General features: G+C 44.5%; 1 protein-coding gene across 1 annotated transcript in view; it reads right to left on the bottom strand.

The window, feature by feature from the left end:
* Positions 1 to 16,067, bottom strand: part of LOC140186956 (uncharacterized) — a 194,278-nt gene extending 178,211 nt beyond the window's left edge. Inside the window, exons 1-2 of the mRNA XM_072241814.1 lie at positions 15,994 to 16,067; positions 15,141 to 15,265 (exon numbers count right to left, since the gene is read on the bottom strand). Coding sequence (XP_072097915.1) covers positions 15,141 to 15,257 — 117 coding nt within the window. The 5' untranslated portion in view covers positions 15,258 to 15,265; positions 15,994 to 16,067. The remainder of the gene's footprint in view (positions 1 to 15,140; positions 15,266 to 15,993) is intronic.
* Between the last annotated feature and the right edge of the window lie 811 nt (positions 16,068 to 16,878).

The following is a 16,878-nucleotide window of genomic DNA, read 5'->3' on the forward strand; positions in this document are numbered from 1 at the left end:
GCTGCATTTAATTCCCTCATCCAAGTCATTAATATATATTGTAAACAACTGGGGTCCCAACACTGAGCCTTGCGGTACCCCACTAGTCACCGCCTGCCATTCTGAAAAGGTCCCGTTTATTCCCACTCTTGTGTCAAATGGTGCAAGTTAAATCATCTGCAGCTCAACATCAGTAAGATAAAGCAGATGATGATGAACTTTAGGAAGACTGAGACTGCACTGCTCCCTGTTACTACTGATGGCGAGGACCTACAAGTACCTGGGGATGCACCTGGATGACAGACTTGAGTGGAGCACCAACACAGAGGCTGTGTACAAGAAGCACCAGAGTCACCTCTACTTCCTGAGGAGACTGAGATCCTTTGGGGAATGCAGGCCTTTCCTTCATATGTTCTCAATCTGTTGTTGCCAGTATAATCTTCTAATATGGTGGTATGCTGGGGCAATGACATCAACATGGGTGATGCCAACAGGCTCAATAAACTGATTAGAAAGACTGGCTCTGTTTATAGGGGTCAAACTGGACACACTGGAGGCTGTGGTAGAACAAAGGACCCTATGGAAAATCCTGGCAACTCTGGACAATGTTTCTCACTCTCTGCATGCCACCTTGGCTAAACAGAGGAGCAATTTCAGCAATAGACGAAGACAACTGAGCTGCTCCAAAGAGTGCTATATAGGTCATTCTTACCCTCGACTATTAGACTCTATAATGAGTCAATCTACAGCTGGGGAAGTGATGACCCCCTCCTGTGGACTGTTTGTGGTAACTTATTTTTTATTCTTTCTACTTCTCTTCTAATATTTATATCTGTGCACTTGTAATGCTACTGTGACACTGTAATTTCCTTTGGGATCAATAAAGTACCTATCTATCTATCTACCAGCATTTGGATAGATGAAGTCCAAGAAGGAGAAGTCTCCATGACCTTGTGCATAGAAATTGTGCTTGGTGAACCTCAGAGTTTTTCTGAAGAAGTAGCCTAAAAGTTAGATGATGGCAGGGTGGTGGATGTTGTCTATTTGGACTTCAGCAAGTCTTTCAGCAAGGCATAGATAAGGTGGATGGTAACAGTCTTTTCCCTAGGCTAGGGGAGCCCAAAACCAGGGGGCATAGATTTAAGGAGAGAGGGGAAAGATTTAAAAGGGACCTGAAGGGCAACTTTTTCATAGAGAGGTTGGAATGAGCTACCAGAAATGGTTGAGGTAAGTACAACAGTATCATTCAAGAAGCACTTGGAAAAGTACATGGAGTGATGGGGTTTAGAGACATTTGTGCAAATGTAAGAAATTAGGACTATTTGGGCATGCACCATTGTTATTTTACATGTACCTATTAATGACAAGGGCATGGGCGTGCAGGGTAACATTTTGTAAACTACTTACAGTAAAACACAACACCTGGAGAGGGGTAGAAATAGATTACAAATGAGCATAGGCAGACTACCAGTTTGATTAACAATATGGTAGATTGAATTTTAATACAAATAAATATGTAGTAATACATTTTGGCAGAAAGAATTCAGGAAGACAATAAAGTCTAAAGTCTAAAGTCTCCAAAGGAACATGAATATCAGGCCACGTAGAGAGAATGACCTGCATGTCACTTTGAAATTCAAAGACAAAGGCACAGAAGTTGTATTGAAGATGTAAACACAAGATGCTCTGCAGATGCTGAAAATCTGTAGTAATACATACAAAATGCAGGTGGAACTGCAGGTTAACCAATTTCCCCCTGGGATCAATAAAGTATGACTATTACTATTACTATGAACTCAGCAGGTCAGGCAGCATCTAAGGAGAGGAATAAACAATCAATGTTTCAGGGATCTTGACTCGATTGTTTATTCCTTTCCATAGACGTTGTCTAACCTGCTGAGTTCCTCTAGCATTTTGTATGTTACTCTGAGCTATACTGAAGTTTTATAGAGCACTGGTTAGCCCAAACCACATTTGGGGTCACCAAGTTTTAGAAAGGATGCTAACTCTGCAGAAACCATGAAGAAAATTTTGCTGGGACATTTCTAGAGATGATGGATTTCAACTCCAGGGTTCGACTGAAGAAGAAGGGATCATTTTCCTTGAGCAATGACAAGATATAAAAATGGTGGGCAAGATCACAAGAAAAATTACTCCCATTAGTGGTTGGTTCAGAGACCAGGGGACAATTTCAGGTGATGAGTAAATGGTTTAGGGTAGAATGTCATGAGGAACTTCCTGCATGGAAAGAGGAATTGTGACCAGGAGCTCACTGCAGTAAGGTTCTGGAAACCCGGTCAGTAGGACTTTCAATACAGAATTGGATAGGGTTAAGAGAAATTTGTTTAGAATGCTGCGTGGAAAATAGAAAAAGATTATCTTTATTTGTCACATGTACATCAAAACATTGAAACATACAATGAAATGCATCATTTGGGACGAACACAGTCCGAGGATGTACTGGGGACAGTCTGTAAGTGTTGTCATGCTTATAGTGCCAATATAGCACCCCTACAACTCTTTAACCCTTCATGAACCATACGTCTTACAATGACTTGGAATGTGGGAGGAAGCCCATGCGGTCACAGGGAAAATGTACAAACTCCTTACAGACAGAAGTGTGAATTGAACTCAGGTCACTAGTGTTGTAAAGTGTTACACTAACTGCTACACCACCAGCAGCCAAGTAAAAAGAGCTAGGAAATGGAACAGATAAGACTGCTCTCGAAAGAGCCAGCATTAAACTACTGGGAAGAATGGAGTTATTCTCTGTAACAGAGGGCCTATATTTTCCACCTCCTTCTCCCTTTCTCACCTCCTTCATATCCTCCTATTTCTACAGTATTACTCTGCTCATTATATCCCCTTGTTATTTTAGCACATCCTCAATTCCTACCGATCATCCATATCATATCCTGATCTATATAATCCTACTGCTCCTTCAGCATATCACAAATTCCTCTCAGTCCACCTCCACCATAGTATCCAATGTAGGTCCCCTGCAGACAGAAACAGGTGAATTGATTATGGGGAGCAAGGACATGGCAGACCAATTGAATAATTACTTTGGTTCTGTCTTCACTAAGGAGGACATAAATAATCTTCCAGAAATAGTAGGGGACAGAGGGTCCAGTGAGATGGAGGAACTGAGCGAAATACATGTTAGTAGGGAAGTGGTGTTAGGTAAATTGAAGGGATTGAAGGCAGATAAATCCCCAGGGCCAGATGGTCTGCATCCCAGGGTGCTTAAGGAAGTAGCCCAAGAAATAGTGGATGCATTAGTGATAATTTTTCAAAACTCGTTAGATTCTGGACTAGTTCCTGAGGATTGGAGGGTGGCTAATGTAACTCCACTTTTTAAAAAAGGAGAGAGAGAGAAACCGGGGAATTATAGACCGGTTAGCCTAACGTCGGTGGTGGGGAAACTGCTGGAGTCAGTTATCAAGGATGTGATAACAGCACATTTGGAAAGCGGTGAAATGATCAGACAAAGTCAGCATGGATTTGTGAAAGGAAAATCATGTCTGACGAATCTCATAGAATTTTTTGAGGATGTAACTAGTAGAGTGGATAGGGGAGAACCAGTGGATGTGGTATATTTGGATTTTCAGAAGGCTTTTGACAAGGTCCCACACAGGAGATTAGTGTGCAAACTTAAAGCACACGGTATTGGGGGTAAGGTATTGGTGTGGGTGGAGAGTTGGTTAGCAGATAGGAAGCAAAGAGTGGGAATAAACGGGACCTTTTCAGAATGGCAGGCGGTGACTAGTGGGGTACCGCAAGGCTCAGTGCTGGGACCCCAGTTGTTTACAATATATATTAATGACTTGGATGAGGGAATTAAATGCAGCATCTCCAAGTTTGCGGATGACACGAAGCTGGGTGGCAGTGTTAGCTGTGAGGAGGATGCTAAGAGGATGCAGAGTGACTTGGATAGGTTGGGTGAGTGGGCAAATTCATGGCAGATGCAATTTAATGTGGATAAATGTGAAGTTATCCACTTTGCTGGCAAAAATAGGAAAACAGATTATTATCTGAATAGTGGCCGATTAGGAAAAGGGGAGGTGCAATGAGACCTGGGTGTCATTGTACACCAGTCATTGAAAGTGGGCATGCAGGTACAGCAGGCGGTGAAAAAGGCGAATGGTATGCTGGCATTTATAGTGAGAGGATTCGAGTACAGGAGCAGGGAGGTACTACTGCAGTTGTACAAGGCCTTGGTGAGACCACACCTGGAGTATTGTGTGCAGTTTTGGTCCCCTAATCTGAGGAAAGACATCCTTGCCATAGAGGGAGTACAAAGAAGGTTCACCAGATTGATTCCTGGGATGGCAGGACTTTCATATGAAGAAAGACTGGATGAACTGGGCTTGTACTTGTTGGAATTTAGAAAATTGAGGGGGGATCTGATTGAAACGTATAAGATCCTAAAGGGATTGGACAGGCTAGATGCAGGAAGATTGTTCCCGATGTTGGGGAAGTCCAGAACGAGGGGTCACAGTTTGAGGATAGAGGGGAAGCCTTTTAGGACCGAGATTAGGAAAAACTTCTTCACACAGAGAGTGGTGAATCTGTGGAATTCTCTGCCACAGGAAACAGTTGAGGCCAGTTCATTGGCTATATTTAAGAGGGAGTTAGATATGGCCCTTGTGGCTACGGGGGTCAGGGGGTATGGAGGGAAGGCTGGGGCGGTGTTCTGAGTTGGATGATCAGCCATGATCATAATAAATGGCGGTGCAGGCTCGAAGGGCCAAATGGCCTACTCCTGCACCTATTTTCTACGTTTCTATGTTTCTATAACTTCCTCCTGACCCTACATCTCCTCCTCTTCCCTTATATTCTTCCCTTCCTCACACCCTCCTCCTCATGCTCCTCTTTTGTTTTCTCTTCCCAGTAAATCTTCCTCAACCATTATGTGGAGCCATGAGGAAGTATACCCTCGGTAACACAGGTAACGTCATTCATCTATTCATCCTATAATGTCCAGAGGAGTTTTATCACTTCCATTCCCTCAGTCTTTCAAGAATCAACTTTATTCACCGTATACATTTACATGTGGTAGGAATTTGCTGTGGTGTGTTGGTCAGGGCACGACATGCAACAAACAAACAACATTCAACAATTAAAAAAAAGAATTATATAAAAAATGTAAATATCAATAAAAAAGAAGCTCACAAAGATAAAGGTCTATCAGACGGAAATGGAATAAAGTATGCATAATAAAGAAATATCAAGATGTACTTTCAAAGTAAACAGCATTATTAAAAATGGTTGAAAGGTCAGTGCACTGACAAGGGTATTAAATTAACTTCCCTGAACCCTATCCAATTCTCTATTGAATGTCTTTTTGACACCCTTCTGAACTTGGATTGACATGTGTTGTAGGTCTTACCAAGCACATCACCAGGAATGGATTCCTCTGTATCGGACAGCAATAGTATGAAAAATCCCATCAGTTAGATTTAGACTATAAGGCAACAGAATATTTTCACCTTATCCAGATTCAAATTCATGTTTTTATTACATGCACATCGAAACGTACAGTGAAATGCATGATTCAGGTGTGATAATGACCAACACACCTCAGGACGTGCTGGGGGCAGCCCAAAGTGTTGCCACACATTCCAGCGCCAACATAGCCTGCCCACCGTGTTCAGCAGAACAACACAGAACGCAACAAAACAGAAAAAACAAAGCCCGTCTCCCTACTTCCCACCCACCCATACGGTCAGTTCTCCAACCCCAGGACCAGCCTCTGAGCTTCCAGTCTACAGGCTTCAGCCATCGGTCTTTGACAACCAGACTTCAAATCTGCAGGCTTTGATTTTCAGTATTGACCCTGGACTGGCTGATGACAGGACTGATCTACAGGCCACGAACTCCAGGCTTTCTGATTCACCGGCCCTCAAGCCTCCTGCTTGCACGGACTTCTGATCCCAGGACCCACCAAGCTGGAATAGTCCAACATCCATGGATGTCCTTCATCACACAGCCATGCCACTAGCCTTCAAGTGTGGAGTGACTGCCGAGTCTCCAAATGTCCTTCATCACCTGTCCATGTCACTGGCCTTCGAATGCAGAACACGAAGCAGAGGTTGGCTTCTCTGACCTGGCTTCTAACTCCTCCACATCCCGGTTCCTGAACTCTGATCTCACCACAAGCATACACTGTGCTTGAAAGATAGCCCGACATCCACTGATGTTCTCCATCACCCGTCCATGTCACTGCAGAGCATGGCCAGAGATCTAGACTCTGGCCTGACTTCTAACTCCTCCACATCCCTGTCCCTAAACTCTAACCTAGCCGCAAACATACACTGTGCTTAAGGGCACAGTCCCACATTGAGTAGAGCTGCTGCCTCATAGCCTCAGTGACTGGGTTCAACCCTGAGTCCTGTTCATAGCTGTGAGAAATCTATACATTCTCCCTGTGACCGTAGGGGTTTCATCCGGTTACACCAGTGTCCTCCTACTTCCCAAAGATTTGTGAGCTGGTAGGTGAACAGGCCACTCCCAATGACCTTAGTGTAGGTTAATGACAATAAAGAACCAAGGGGATTTGATGGTCAGGTAAGTGAAAATATATCATCACAGGAATGCTGGAAAATAAGGAGAGCAAGAACTTGACTGATGGACTTGATCCGCTCTGACCCATAAAGTACCAAATAGCCTCCTTACAGTGTTACAGAGTCATAGAGTCATATTGCAGTGAAAATGGTCTTTCTGCCCATTGAATCTGCTCTGATTCTCAGACACCCATTAATACAAAACCCACACCAATCCTATTTCATTCCCAGCAACCAGATTCTATTACCCACCTACACACCAGACGCAATTTATAATTCCTAGTTAACATCCCGACGCACACGTCTTTAGGGTTCGGAAGGAAACCAGAGCACCCAAAGGAAACCCTAGCAGTAACGGGGATAATTGGAAACCCCAAACAAACATCACCCAAGGATTGACGCTGGGGCTCTGGTGCTGTGAGGCAGAAGCCTCATCCGTTACACCACCGTACTGCCCCTTTTATAAGTAAAACACAAGATTAATAACTCTCATTTTTATAGGAATGCACTCTTTAACTGAACTAGTGATCCAGGCACGACTACATAAGGCGCGTGGATGCCAGCAAGTTAGACTGACAGGAAGAATTTAAAAGGAGGAAATTTTTTCTTCAGCGGTTTGATCGAGGCACAACAGTGCAGATATGTAGAAGTCAGCGAGTTAGATCAGTGGGAAGAATCTAAAAAGAATACAGCTTTACAGAGCAGGCGACAGAGTAGAGGGACTTTGGCACAATGGAGCTTCGGCAATAACAGGTTGAGGCGAGGTAAGTTACCTGTGAAGAATAGGTATAGGAAGTATGTCTGTGAGGCCGGTGTTTTGTACTGGGTGTAAGATGTGGGATGCCCAGCAGATTCCCAGCCTCCCAGACAGCCACACTTGCGCCAGGTGCGTCGAGCTGCAGCTACATAGGGACCGCGTTAGGGATCTGGAGGTGCAGCTCAATGACCTTCGTCTGATCAGGGAAAGTGAGGAGGTGATAGATAGGAGCTATAGGCAAGTAGTCACACTGGGGCCTCAGGTGACAGATGAGCGGGTAACAGTCAGGAGAGGGAAGGGAAAGAGTTACATACTAGAGAGTACCCCTAAGAGGCTATCCCCCTTAACAATAAGTATTCCTACTTGAGTACTGTTGGGGGGGGGGGGGGACCGACCTGGGGGAAGCAACAGTGGCCATGCCAGAGGGTAGGGAAAGGAAGAGGATGGCAGCAGTGATAGGGGACCCTATAGATAGGGGGTCAGACAGGCAATTCTGTGGACACAGGAAAGAAACACAGATGGTAATTTGCCTCCCAGGTGTCAGGGTCCACAATGTTTCTGATCGCATCCACAATATCCTGAAGTGGGAAGGTGAACAGCCAGAGGCCGTGGTACGTTTTGGTACCAACAACATAGGTAGGAAAAGGGAGGAGGTCCTGAAAACAGACTACAGGGAGTTAGGGAGGAAATTGAAAAGCAGAACCTCAAAGGTAATAATATCGGGATTACTGCCTGTGCCACGTGACAGTGAGTATAGGAATAGAGTGAGGTGGAGGATAAATGCGTGGCTGAGGGTTTGGAGCAGGGGGCTGGGATTCAGATTTCTGGATTATTGGGAACTCTTTTGAGGCAGGAGTGACCTGTACAAAAAGGATGGGTTGCACTTGAATCTGAGGGAGACCAATATTCTGGTAGGGAGGTTTGCTAGGGCTATTGGGGAGAGTTCAAACTAGAATTGCTGGGAGTTGGGAACCGAACTGAAGAGACGGAGGAAGAGGCGGTTGGCTCACAAATAGAGAAAGCTTGGAGATAGTGGGAGAGGGAGGATAGGCAGATGATAGAGAAGGGATGCACTCAGACTGATGGTTTGAGATTGTGTCTATCTTAATGCAAGAAGCATCATGAACAAAATGGATTAGCTTAGAGTGTGGATCAGTACTTGGAACTATGATGTGGCCATTACAGAGACTTAGAGTGCCAAGCTTTAGATGTTTCAGAAAGGATGGGGGGGGGGCCGGGGGAAGGCACTGTTGATCAGAGACAGTGTCACAGCTGCAGAAAAGGAGGAAGACATGGAGGGATTGTCTATGGAGTCTCTGTGGATGGAAGTTAGAAACAGGAAGGGGTCAGTAACTCTACTGGGTGTTTTTTATAGACCACCCAATAGTAACAGAAACATTGAGGAGCAGATAGGGAGACAGATTCTGGAATGGTACAGTGATAACAAGGTTGCCGTGATGGGGGATTTTAATTTCCCCAATATTGATTGGCATCTCTCTAGAGCGACGGTTTTAGATGGGGTGGAGTTCATTAGGTATGTTCAGGAAGGTTTCCTGACACAATATGTAGGTTTGCCTACAAGAGGAGAGGCTGTACTTGATCTGGTATTAGGAAATTAACCTGATCAGGTGTCAGGTCTCTCAGTGAGAGAGCATTTTGGAGATAGTGATCATAATTCTATCTCCTTTACCATAGCATTGGAGAGAGATAGGAACAGACAAATTAGGGAAACATTTAATTGGAGTAAGGGGAAATATGAAGCTATCAGGCAGGAACTTGGAAGCATAAATTAGGAGCAGATGTTCTCAGAGAAATGTATGGCAGAAATGTGGCAAATGTTCAAGGGATATTTGCGTGGCATTCTGCACAGGCACATTCCAATGAGAAAGGGAAAGGATGGTAGGGTACTGGAACAAAGGCTAGTCAAGAAGAAAATCTAGTCAAGAACAAAAGAAAAGATTTAAAAAAATAGGTAATGATAGAGATCTAGAAGATTATAAGACTAGCAGGAAGGAGCTTAAGAATGAAATTAGGAAAGCCAGAAGGGGCCATGGGAAGGCCTTGGTGAGCAGGATTAAAGAAAACCCCAAGACATTCTACAAGTATGTGAAGAGCAAGAGGATAAGACGTGAGAAAATAGGACCTATCAAGTGTGACAATGGAAAAGTGTGTATGGAACCAGAGGAGGTAGCAGAGGTACTTAATGAGTACTTTGCTTCAGTATTCACTATGGAAAAGGACCTTGGGATGACTTACAGTGGATTGAAAAGCTTGAGCATATAGTCATTAAGAAAGAAGATGTGCTGGAGCTTTTGGAAAGCATCAAGTCAGATAAGTCGCTGGGACCGGATGAGATATACCCCAGGTTACTGTGGGAGGCGAGGGAGGAGACTGCTGAGCCTCTGGCAATTATCTTTGCATCACCAATGGGGACGGGGGAGGTTCCGGAGGTTTGGAGAGTTGCAGATGTTGTTCCCTTGTTCAAGAAAGGGAGTAGAGATAGTCCAGGAAATTATAGACCAGTGAGTCTTACTTTAGTGGTTGGTAAGTTGATGGAAAGGATCCTGAGAGGCAAGATTTATGAACATTTGAAGAGGCATAATATGATTAGGAATAGTCAGCATGGCTTTATCAAAGGCAAGTCATGCCTTATGAGCCTGATTGAAATTTTTGAGGATGTGACTAAACACATTGATGAAGGTAGAGTAGTAGATGTAGTGTATATGGATTTCAGCAAGGCATTTGATAAGGTACCACATGCAAGGCTTATTGAGAAAGTAAGGAGCCATGGGATCCAAGGGGACCTTGCTTTGTTGATCCAGAACTGGCTTGCCCACAGAAGGCAGAGTGGTTGTAGACGGGTCATATTCTGCATGGAGAATGGTGACCAGTGGTGTGCCTCAGGGATCTGTTCTGGGATCCCTACTCTTCGTAAGTTTTATAAATGACCTGGATGATGAAGTGGAGGGATGGGTTAGTAAATCTGCTGATGGCACAAAGGTTGGGGGTGTTGTGGATAGTGTGGAGGGCTGTCAGAGTCTATAGAGAGACTTTGATAGGATGCAAAACTGGGCTGAGAAGTGGCAGATGGAGTTCAACCCAGATAAGTGTGAGGTGGTTCATTTTGGTAGGTCAAATATGATGGCAGAATATAGTATTAATGGTAAGTCTCTTGGCAGTTTGGAGAATCAGAGGGATCTTGGTGTCTGAGTCCATAGGACACTCAAAGCTGCTGCACAGGTTGACTCTGTGGTTAAGAAGGTATACGGTGCATTGGCCTTCATCAACCATGGGACAGAATTCAAGAGCCGAGAGGTAATGTTACAGCTATATAGGGCCCTGGTCAGACTCGACTTGGAGTATTGTGCTTAATTTTGGTCACCTCACTACAGGAAGGATGTGGGAACTATAGAAAGGGTGCAGAGGAGTTTTACGATGATGTTGCCTGGATTGGTGAGCATGCCTTATGAGAATAGGTTGAGTTAACTTGGCCTTTTCTCCTTGGAGCAATAGAAGATGAGAGGTGACCTGATAGAGGTATATAAGATGATGAGAGGCATTGATCGTGTGGATAGTAAGAGGCTTTTTCCCAGGGCTGAAATGGCTAACATGAGAGGACACAGTTTTAAGGAGATATCAGGGGTAAGTTTTTTACACAGAGAGTGGTGAGTGCGTAGAATGGGCTGCCGGTGGCGGTGGTGGAGGCAGATACAATAGGGTCTTTTAAGAGACTCCTGGATAGGTACATAGAGCTTAGAAAAATAGAGGGCTATTGGTAACCCAGAGTAATTTCTAAAGTAAGTACATGTTTGGCACAGCATTGTGGGTGGGAGGGCCTATATTGTGCTGTACATTTCTATGCTTCTAGTTTTCTTGTTATAAAAGTATAGTTCACTAATGTTTTTTATGGAAGGGAATTGGCCTACATGTATCTCCAGAATTAGAGCAATGAGGCCCTGTGAAATAGCTAGTCAGCTCCAGGGTAATTAGAAAATGCACAACAAACACCCTCCTCTGCTCCATCATCCTCCCTCACACACAATGACGTATTTAAACCACATTCATAAAATACCACATAACCTTGGAGATTAAATTGTAGTTGGATTCTCAGCAATACATTTCCTTTCCTTTCCCATTTTACTGCCTCTTTGTAGAACATAAGGAAGTAGGAAAATCCAAGCAGCAGTAGACCATTTGGCCCTTCTATCCTGTCCCAGCATTCAATACAATCATGGTTCATGTACACCTGGCATTAACTTCTCCTCTGTGTCAAATCACGCTCTTTCAAAACCCTATCTATCTCTGCTTTGAACATTTCAAATGATCTAGCCTCTAGCGTGGAGAATTCCAGACACTGTGCAAAACCAAAAGAAATTCTACACATCTCAGTTTTAAATGACCATCCCCTCATTTTGTAACTCCATCCCCTTGTTTGAGACTGTCTCACTGATAAAAACATCTCAACATCCACCTTCTCTTACACATGACCCAGTATCCTACATGTCTTGGTAAATTACCCCACATTATTCTAAACTCCAAAGAATATAGACACAACTTGTTTGGGCTCTTTTGATAGGAAAATCCTCTCACCCCAGGAATTAGCTTCATAGTGTTTCAAGGAAAGTAAACACTTACATTGCTTCAGTCATTGCCTTAGTGAGCCCAAAGTACTTTGTGGAAATAATGTTCTTTAGGAATACTGTTGTCACGTAGTGATCAATTTGAGTATAGCGAGCTTCTGTGAACACCGGTGTTCCAGTTAAATAAAGGTTGGCTAGGACACCAGAGAGAATTCCTCACTCTTTGGAATGCTATGGGATCTTTGGCGTCTCTTTGAGAGGAGAATTTGGGCCCATACCGCATCCAAAATACACCCACAGTTATGTCGTATTCCCTTAGCTCTGTAGAGTGCCCATGAATTTGAACCTACAAACCCTGAGCCTACAGCAAAATGCTGTCCCCTGATATACAGCTGACGTAATGTTAGAGTTTTCATTTTATCCCTAAATTCCCTGATATTTAGAAAGTTAGAGTGATTTCAACCGAGTTTTCAAGACATTGGGGTAAGCAAATAAAATCATAGCTGCAGAGCTTTTCTACAGGGAAACAGGCCCTTCAGCAAAACTTGTCCATGTCAACAGGGTTGCCTTTTTGCACTATACCCATTTGTCCACATTTGACCCATATCCCTCCAAACCTTTCCTATCTACGTAGCTGTCCAAATATCATTTATACAGTGTAATTTTACCAGCCTCTACCACTTCCTCTGACAGCTCGTTCCATTTATCCACCACCCTCTGGCTGAACGTACTAGATATCCTGAAGGTAGAAGAAACTAAGGAGACAGGGCTCTCAACTTAAAATTTAGAAACACTTCCTGATGGAAAAAGTGGTAAAAATTTGGAAGTCTTTTCCACAAACAGCAAGTGATGCCAGGTCAACGATGAACTTTCAAACTTCTGTTAACTAAGGTAATAACTTCTATCGCAGTGGTTTTCAAACTGGGGTCCATGGACCCCTCGGTTAATGATAGAGGTCCATGGCATAAGAAATGATGGGAAGCCCTGTTCTATAAGAAAAAGACCATAAGGCCTAGGAACAGAATTAGGTAATTCTGCTCATCGTGTTTGCTCCATCATTCAATCATGGCTGATTTATTTTCCCTTTCTCCCCCATTCTCCTGCCTACTTCCATAACATTTAAACCCTTAATCAAGGACCACTAGTCGCGGGCAGTCAATCAGAAAAGCCCCACTTAATTTCCACACTTTGCCTCTGCCAGTGAGCCAATCTTCTATACATGCTGGTGTCTTTCCTGTAATACTATGAGCTCTTATCTTGTTTAACAGCCTTATTTACGGCTCCTTGTCAAAGAGCTTCTGAAAATCCAAGTAAAGAACACACACAGACCCTTTGTCCTACCTGTTACTTCCTCAAATAATTCCAACAGATCTGTCCGGTAAGATCTCCCCTTAAGGAAACCATATTGGCTTCAGCCAATTTTATCCTGTCCTTCAAAATAACCCGAAATCTCATTCTTAATAATGGACTCTAGCATCTTATCAACCACTGAATCAGGATAACTGGCCTATAATTTCCTGTCTTTAACCTCCCTCCTTTCTCAAACAGTGGAATGATATGTGTAATTTTCCAGTCTAAGTGATTCTTGAAAGATCATTGCAAATGTCTTCATTATCTCTTCAGCTGCCTCTTTCAGAACCTTGGGCTGTATTCCATCTGGTCCAGACTTGTCTACCTTCAGACCTTTCCCAAGCACCTCCTCCTTTGTAATAGTGACTGCATTCACTTCTGCCTCATGACTCTTTTGCATTTCTGGCATGCTGCTGGTGTCTTCCAGAATGAAGATAGGTACAAAATATTTACTCAGTTTGTATGGCACTTCTTTTGTTCCTCTCCTGCACTATTTTCTAATGGTGCAATGTCCACTTTTGTTTCTCTTTTACTCTTTATATTTCTGAAAAAAATCTTTTGGTATCCTCTTTTATATTATTGGTTTGTTTACCTTCATATTTCATCTTTTCTTTCCATATTGTTTTTTTAGTTGCCTTTTCACTAATGTTTGATATATATATCTTTTGCTCTTATGCTGTCTTTGACTTGCCTTGCCAGCCACTGTTGCCATATCCTCCCTTTAGAATGCTCCTTCTTTGGGATGTATCTATCTAGTGCCTTCCAAACTGCTCCCAGAAACACCAGCTATTGCTGCACTATTGTCATCTCTGCTCCCCTTCCAAACAACTTTGGCCAGCTTCAATTTCTTGTCTCTGTAGTTACCTTTACTCAAACGTGACACCAATACATCTGAATTTAGCTTCTTCCGCTCAAATTGTGGATGATCACTGTCTCCCAAGGGTTTCCTTACCTTAAGCTCCCTAATCAAATCTGTTTCATTGGGCAACCCCAAATCCAGAATCGCCTTTTTCTTCATTGGCTCGACCATAAGATGTTCTAAAATGCCATCTCATGAGCATTCTACAAGTTCCTTACCAACCTGATTTTCCCAATCTGCCTGCATGTTAAGATCCCCCATGACCATTGCCCTTTTTACATGCCTTTTCTATCTCCTGCTGTAACTTGTAGCCCATGTCTTGGCCACTATTGGGAGGCCTTTATGTAACTCTCATCAGGATCATTTTACCCTTGCAGTTTCTTAACTCTACCCACAAGGAATCTACATCTAATCCTATGTCGCCTCTTTCTAAGCATTTGATTTCATTTTTTTTTACCAAGAGACCCACCACAATACCTCTGCCAACCTGCCTGTCTTTTTGATAGGATGTGTATCCTTGAACGTTTAGCTCCCCGCCACGATCTTCTATCAAACATGAAATTGTGGAAAGACTGTAGACTGGCCATTGCCTGTTTAGAACAGGATGGAGGGGCTGATGGGCTTTCTTCTCTGTTGGTATTATCACTCCCAATTGTGTGAAAGACTGACTTGAAAGTATTGAGAGGCTGGACACCATTCAATTCACATACATAAGTACCAGAAATTCTGCCGATTCTGTAAATCCAGAGCAATACATGGCAAATACTGGAGGAACTCAACATGTCAGGAAGCATCTATAGAGAGGAATAAACAGAAGGGTCTCAGCCCAAGAAATGTCAACTCTTTATTCCCCTCCATGGATGCTGCCTGACCTCACAATTATGATTCTGCAGCTAATTTTGTTACTCTGGCCCAAGAGGGTCAACTCATTTCAAATGATTACAAGATCTTGCATTTACACAGAGCTTTTCACAATCTCAGAGTGCTCCAAACACAGGGAGAGCAGGCAAAGAGAACAAATTGCCAGGTCATTCTAAGGCATACTTTACCATGTCAAGCTGATCTGTTAGGCATTTCATATTTTGTACATATTGACAGAATCGCTCCTGCAATTCTTGTAGCTGGGCTTTCTCAGAGAACCGGTTATTTGATCCACTGTCCGCCATCTTGTTGCCTGGGGAAACATGTTATTCAATTTTTTTATCTGTATTTCAACATACCAACACCACACAGCAAATTCTGGGTTTGTTCTCTCAAACCTGCTTGGGGATCACCAATACAATTCCAATTTTTTCACTGGCACAGATGTCTCTGTGGGATTGGGAGATGCTGGTGGTCTCCCTGGGCTGCTGGTCTCTGTGGGAGTGCAGAATAGTGGTGGTCTCTGTGGGACTGGGAGATGCTGGTGGTCTCCCTGGGCTGCTGGTCTCTGTGGGATTGGGGAATGGTGGTTGTCCGTGTGATAGTGTAGGCTGGTGGTCTCAGTGGGTGTGTGTGCTGGTTTCCTCTGTGGCCTGAGTTCTGGTGGTCTCCGTGGGATGTGGGCATGTTTCTCTGCAGACTAGTGATCTCACCACCGCACTGGGAGTGAGGGTGAACCAGCCTCTCTCAGCACAGCCCCAGTGCCGGATAAACACTGCAGGTCCCAGAGAACCGGTGTCATTCGAAACATCGGGGTGAGCGGGAGATCAAGTTAACGATTAAACCGAGAGGAATTCCAGCCTTTCGAAAGTTTTGGTTTAGTTGCGCTGTGGGATTTGTGTACACATAGATCTTCCTGCCGCTAGGGCGGACACCCCGCCATCCGCTCCCACCCCCCACCAGACTGTCCAGGGAGAGTCGATCAAAAGAAGAGAGCAGCAACCCGACCCAACTCTTTCCCCGCCCCGGCCTGACCCTCACCCACTCTCCGGCCGCTGCTCCGCCGCTCCCGAGCCGCCAGCCGGCCGCAGGCACCGTTTGTTGACGGTTTCCAGGGAGCTGCGGCCGAGGGAGGAGGAAGAAAGGTGGGGGTTGGGGAGAAGAGAGAGGGTGCGGTGGAGTGGGGGAGAGGGGTACAGGGTACGGGAGGAGAGGGAGGGGTACAGGGGAGTTGGAGGAAAGAGGTTACGGGGAGGAGGGGACTACGAGGGGGAGAGAGGGAACGGGGAGAAGAGGGGGTACAAGAGGAGGGGAGGGAGTACAGGGGAGGTGGTAGGGGAGGAGGGAGAGGGGTTACAGGGAAGGAGGGGGAGGGGTGACAGTGGAGGACGGGAGGGAGAGGGTGAGGGCGAGGGAGAGAGGATGGATGGAGTAAAAAGAGGGGAAGAAGAGAAGTGGGAGAAAGAAGGCAGGAAAGACGAGTGGTTGAGAGGAAAGTGAGGAGAGAAAGAGGGTGGAAGATGGGGAAGATAAAGGGATGAAGACCAGAGGGGATGGAGCGAGAAAAGGGAGTTGAAGAGATGAGAGTGGGGAATGGCAGGGAGGGAAGAATACAAGGGGCTGGACGGAGTGACTGGGTAGGAGAGAGCAGATGAGAGAGATATAGAAATTGGGTATAGGAGGGGAGGGAGGGAGAAAGAGAGGGGAGGCCAAAGATAAAGAGAAGGGATAAGGAGTGGAGGACAGGAGAGGGGTTGGGAAGAGAAAGAGAAGGCAGCAAGACAGGAAAAGTGTTTTATTGGTAGTACTAGGGATCAGAGATGTCAAGGTTGAAGCCTGTCTTTTCAGGAAGATTTGGAAACATTTCTGCATAGTGAAGTTGGGACTGTTCTCCAGCAAACTTGACAATTATTGATTAGGGGCAAG

Source organism: Mobula birostris, chromosome 23, assembly GCF_030028105.1.
Source record: "Mobula birostris isolate sMobBir1 chromosome 23, sMobBir1.hap1, whole genome shotgun sequence".
Classification (NCBI taxonomy): domain Eukaryota; kingdom Metazoa; phylum Chordata; class Chondrichthyes; order Myliobatiformes; family Myliobatidae; genus Mobula; species Mobula birostris.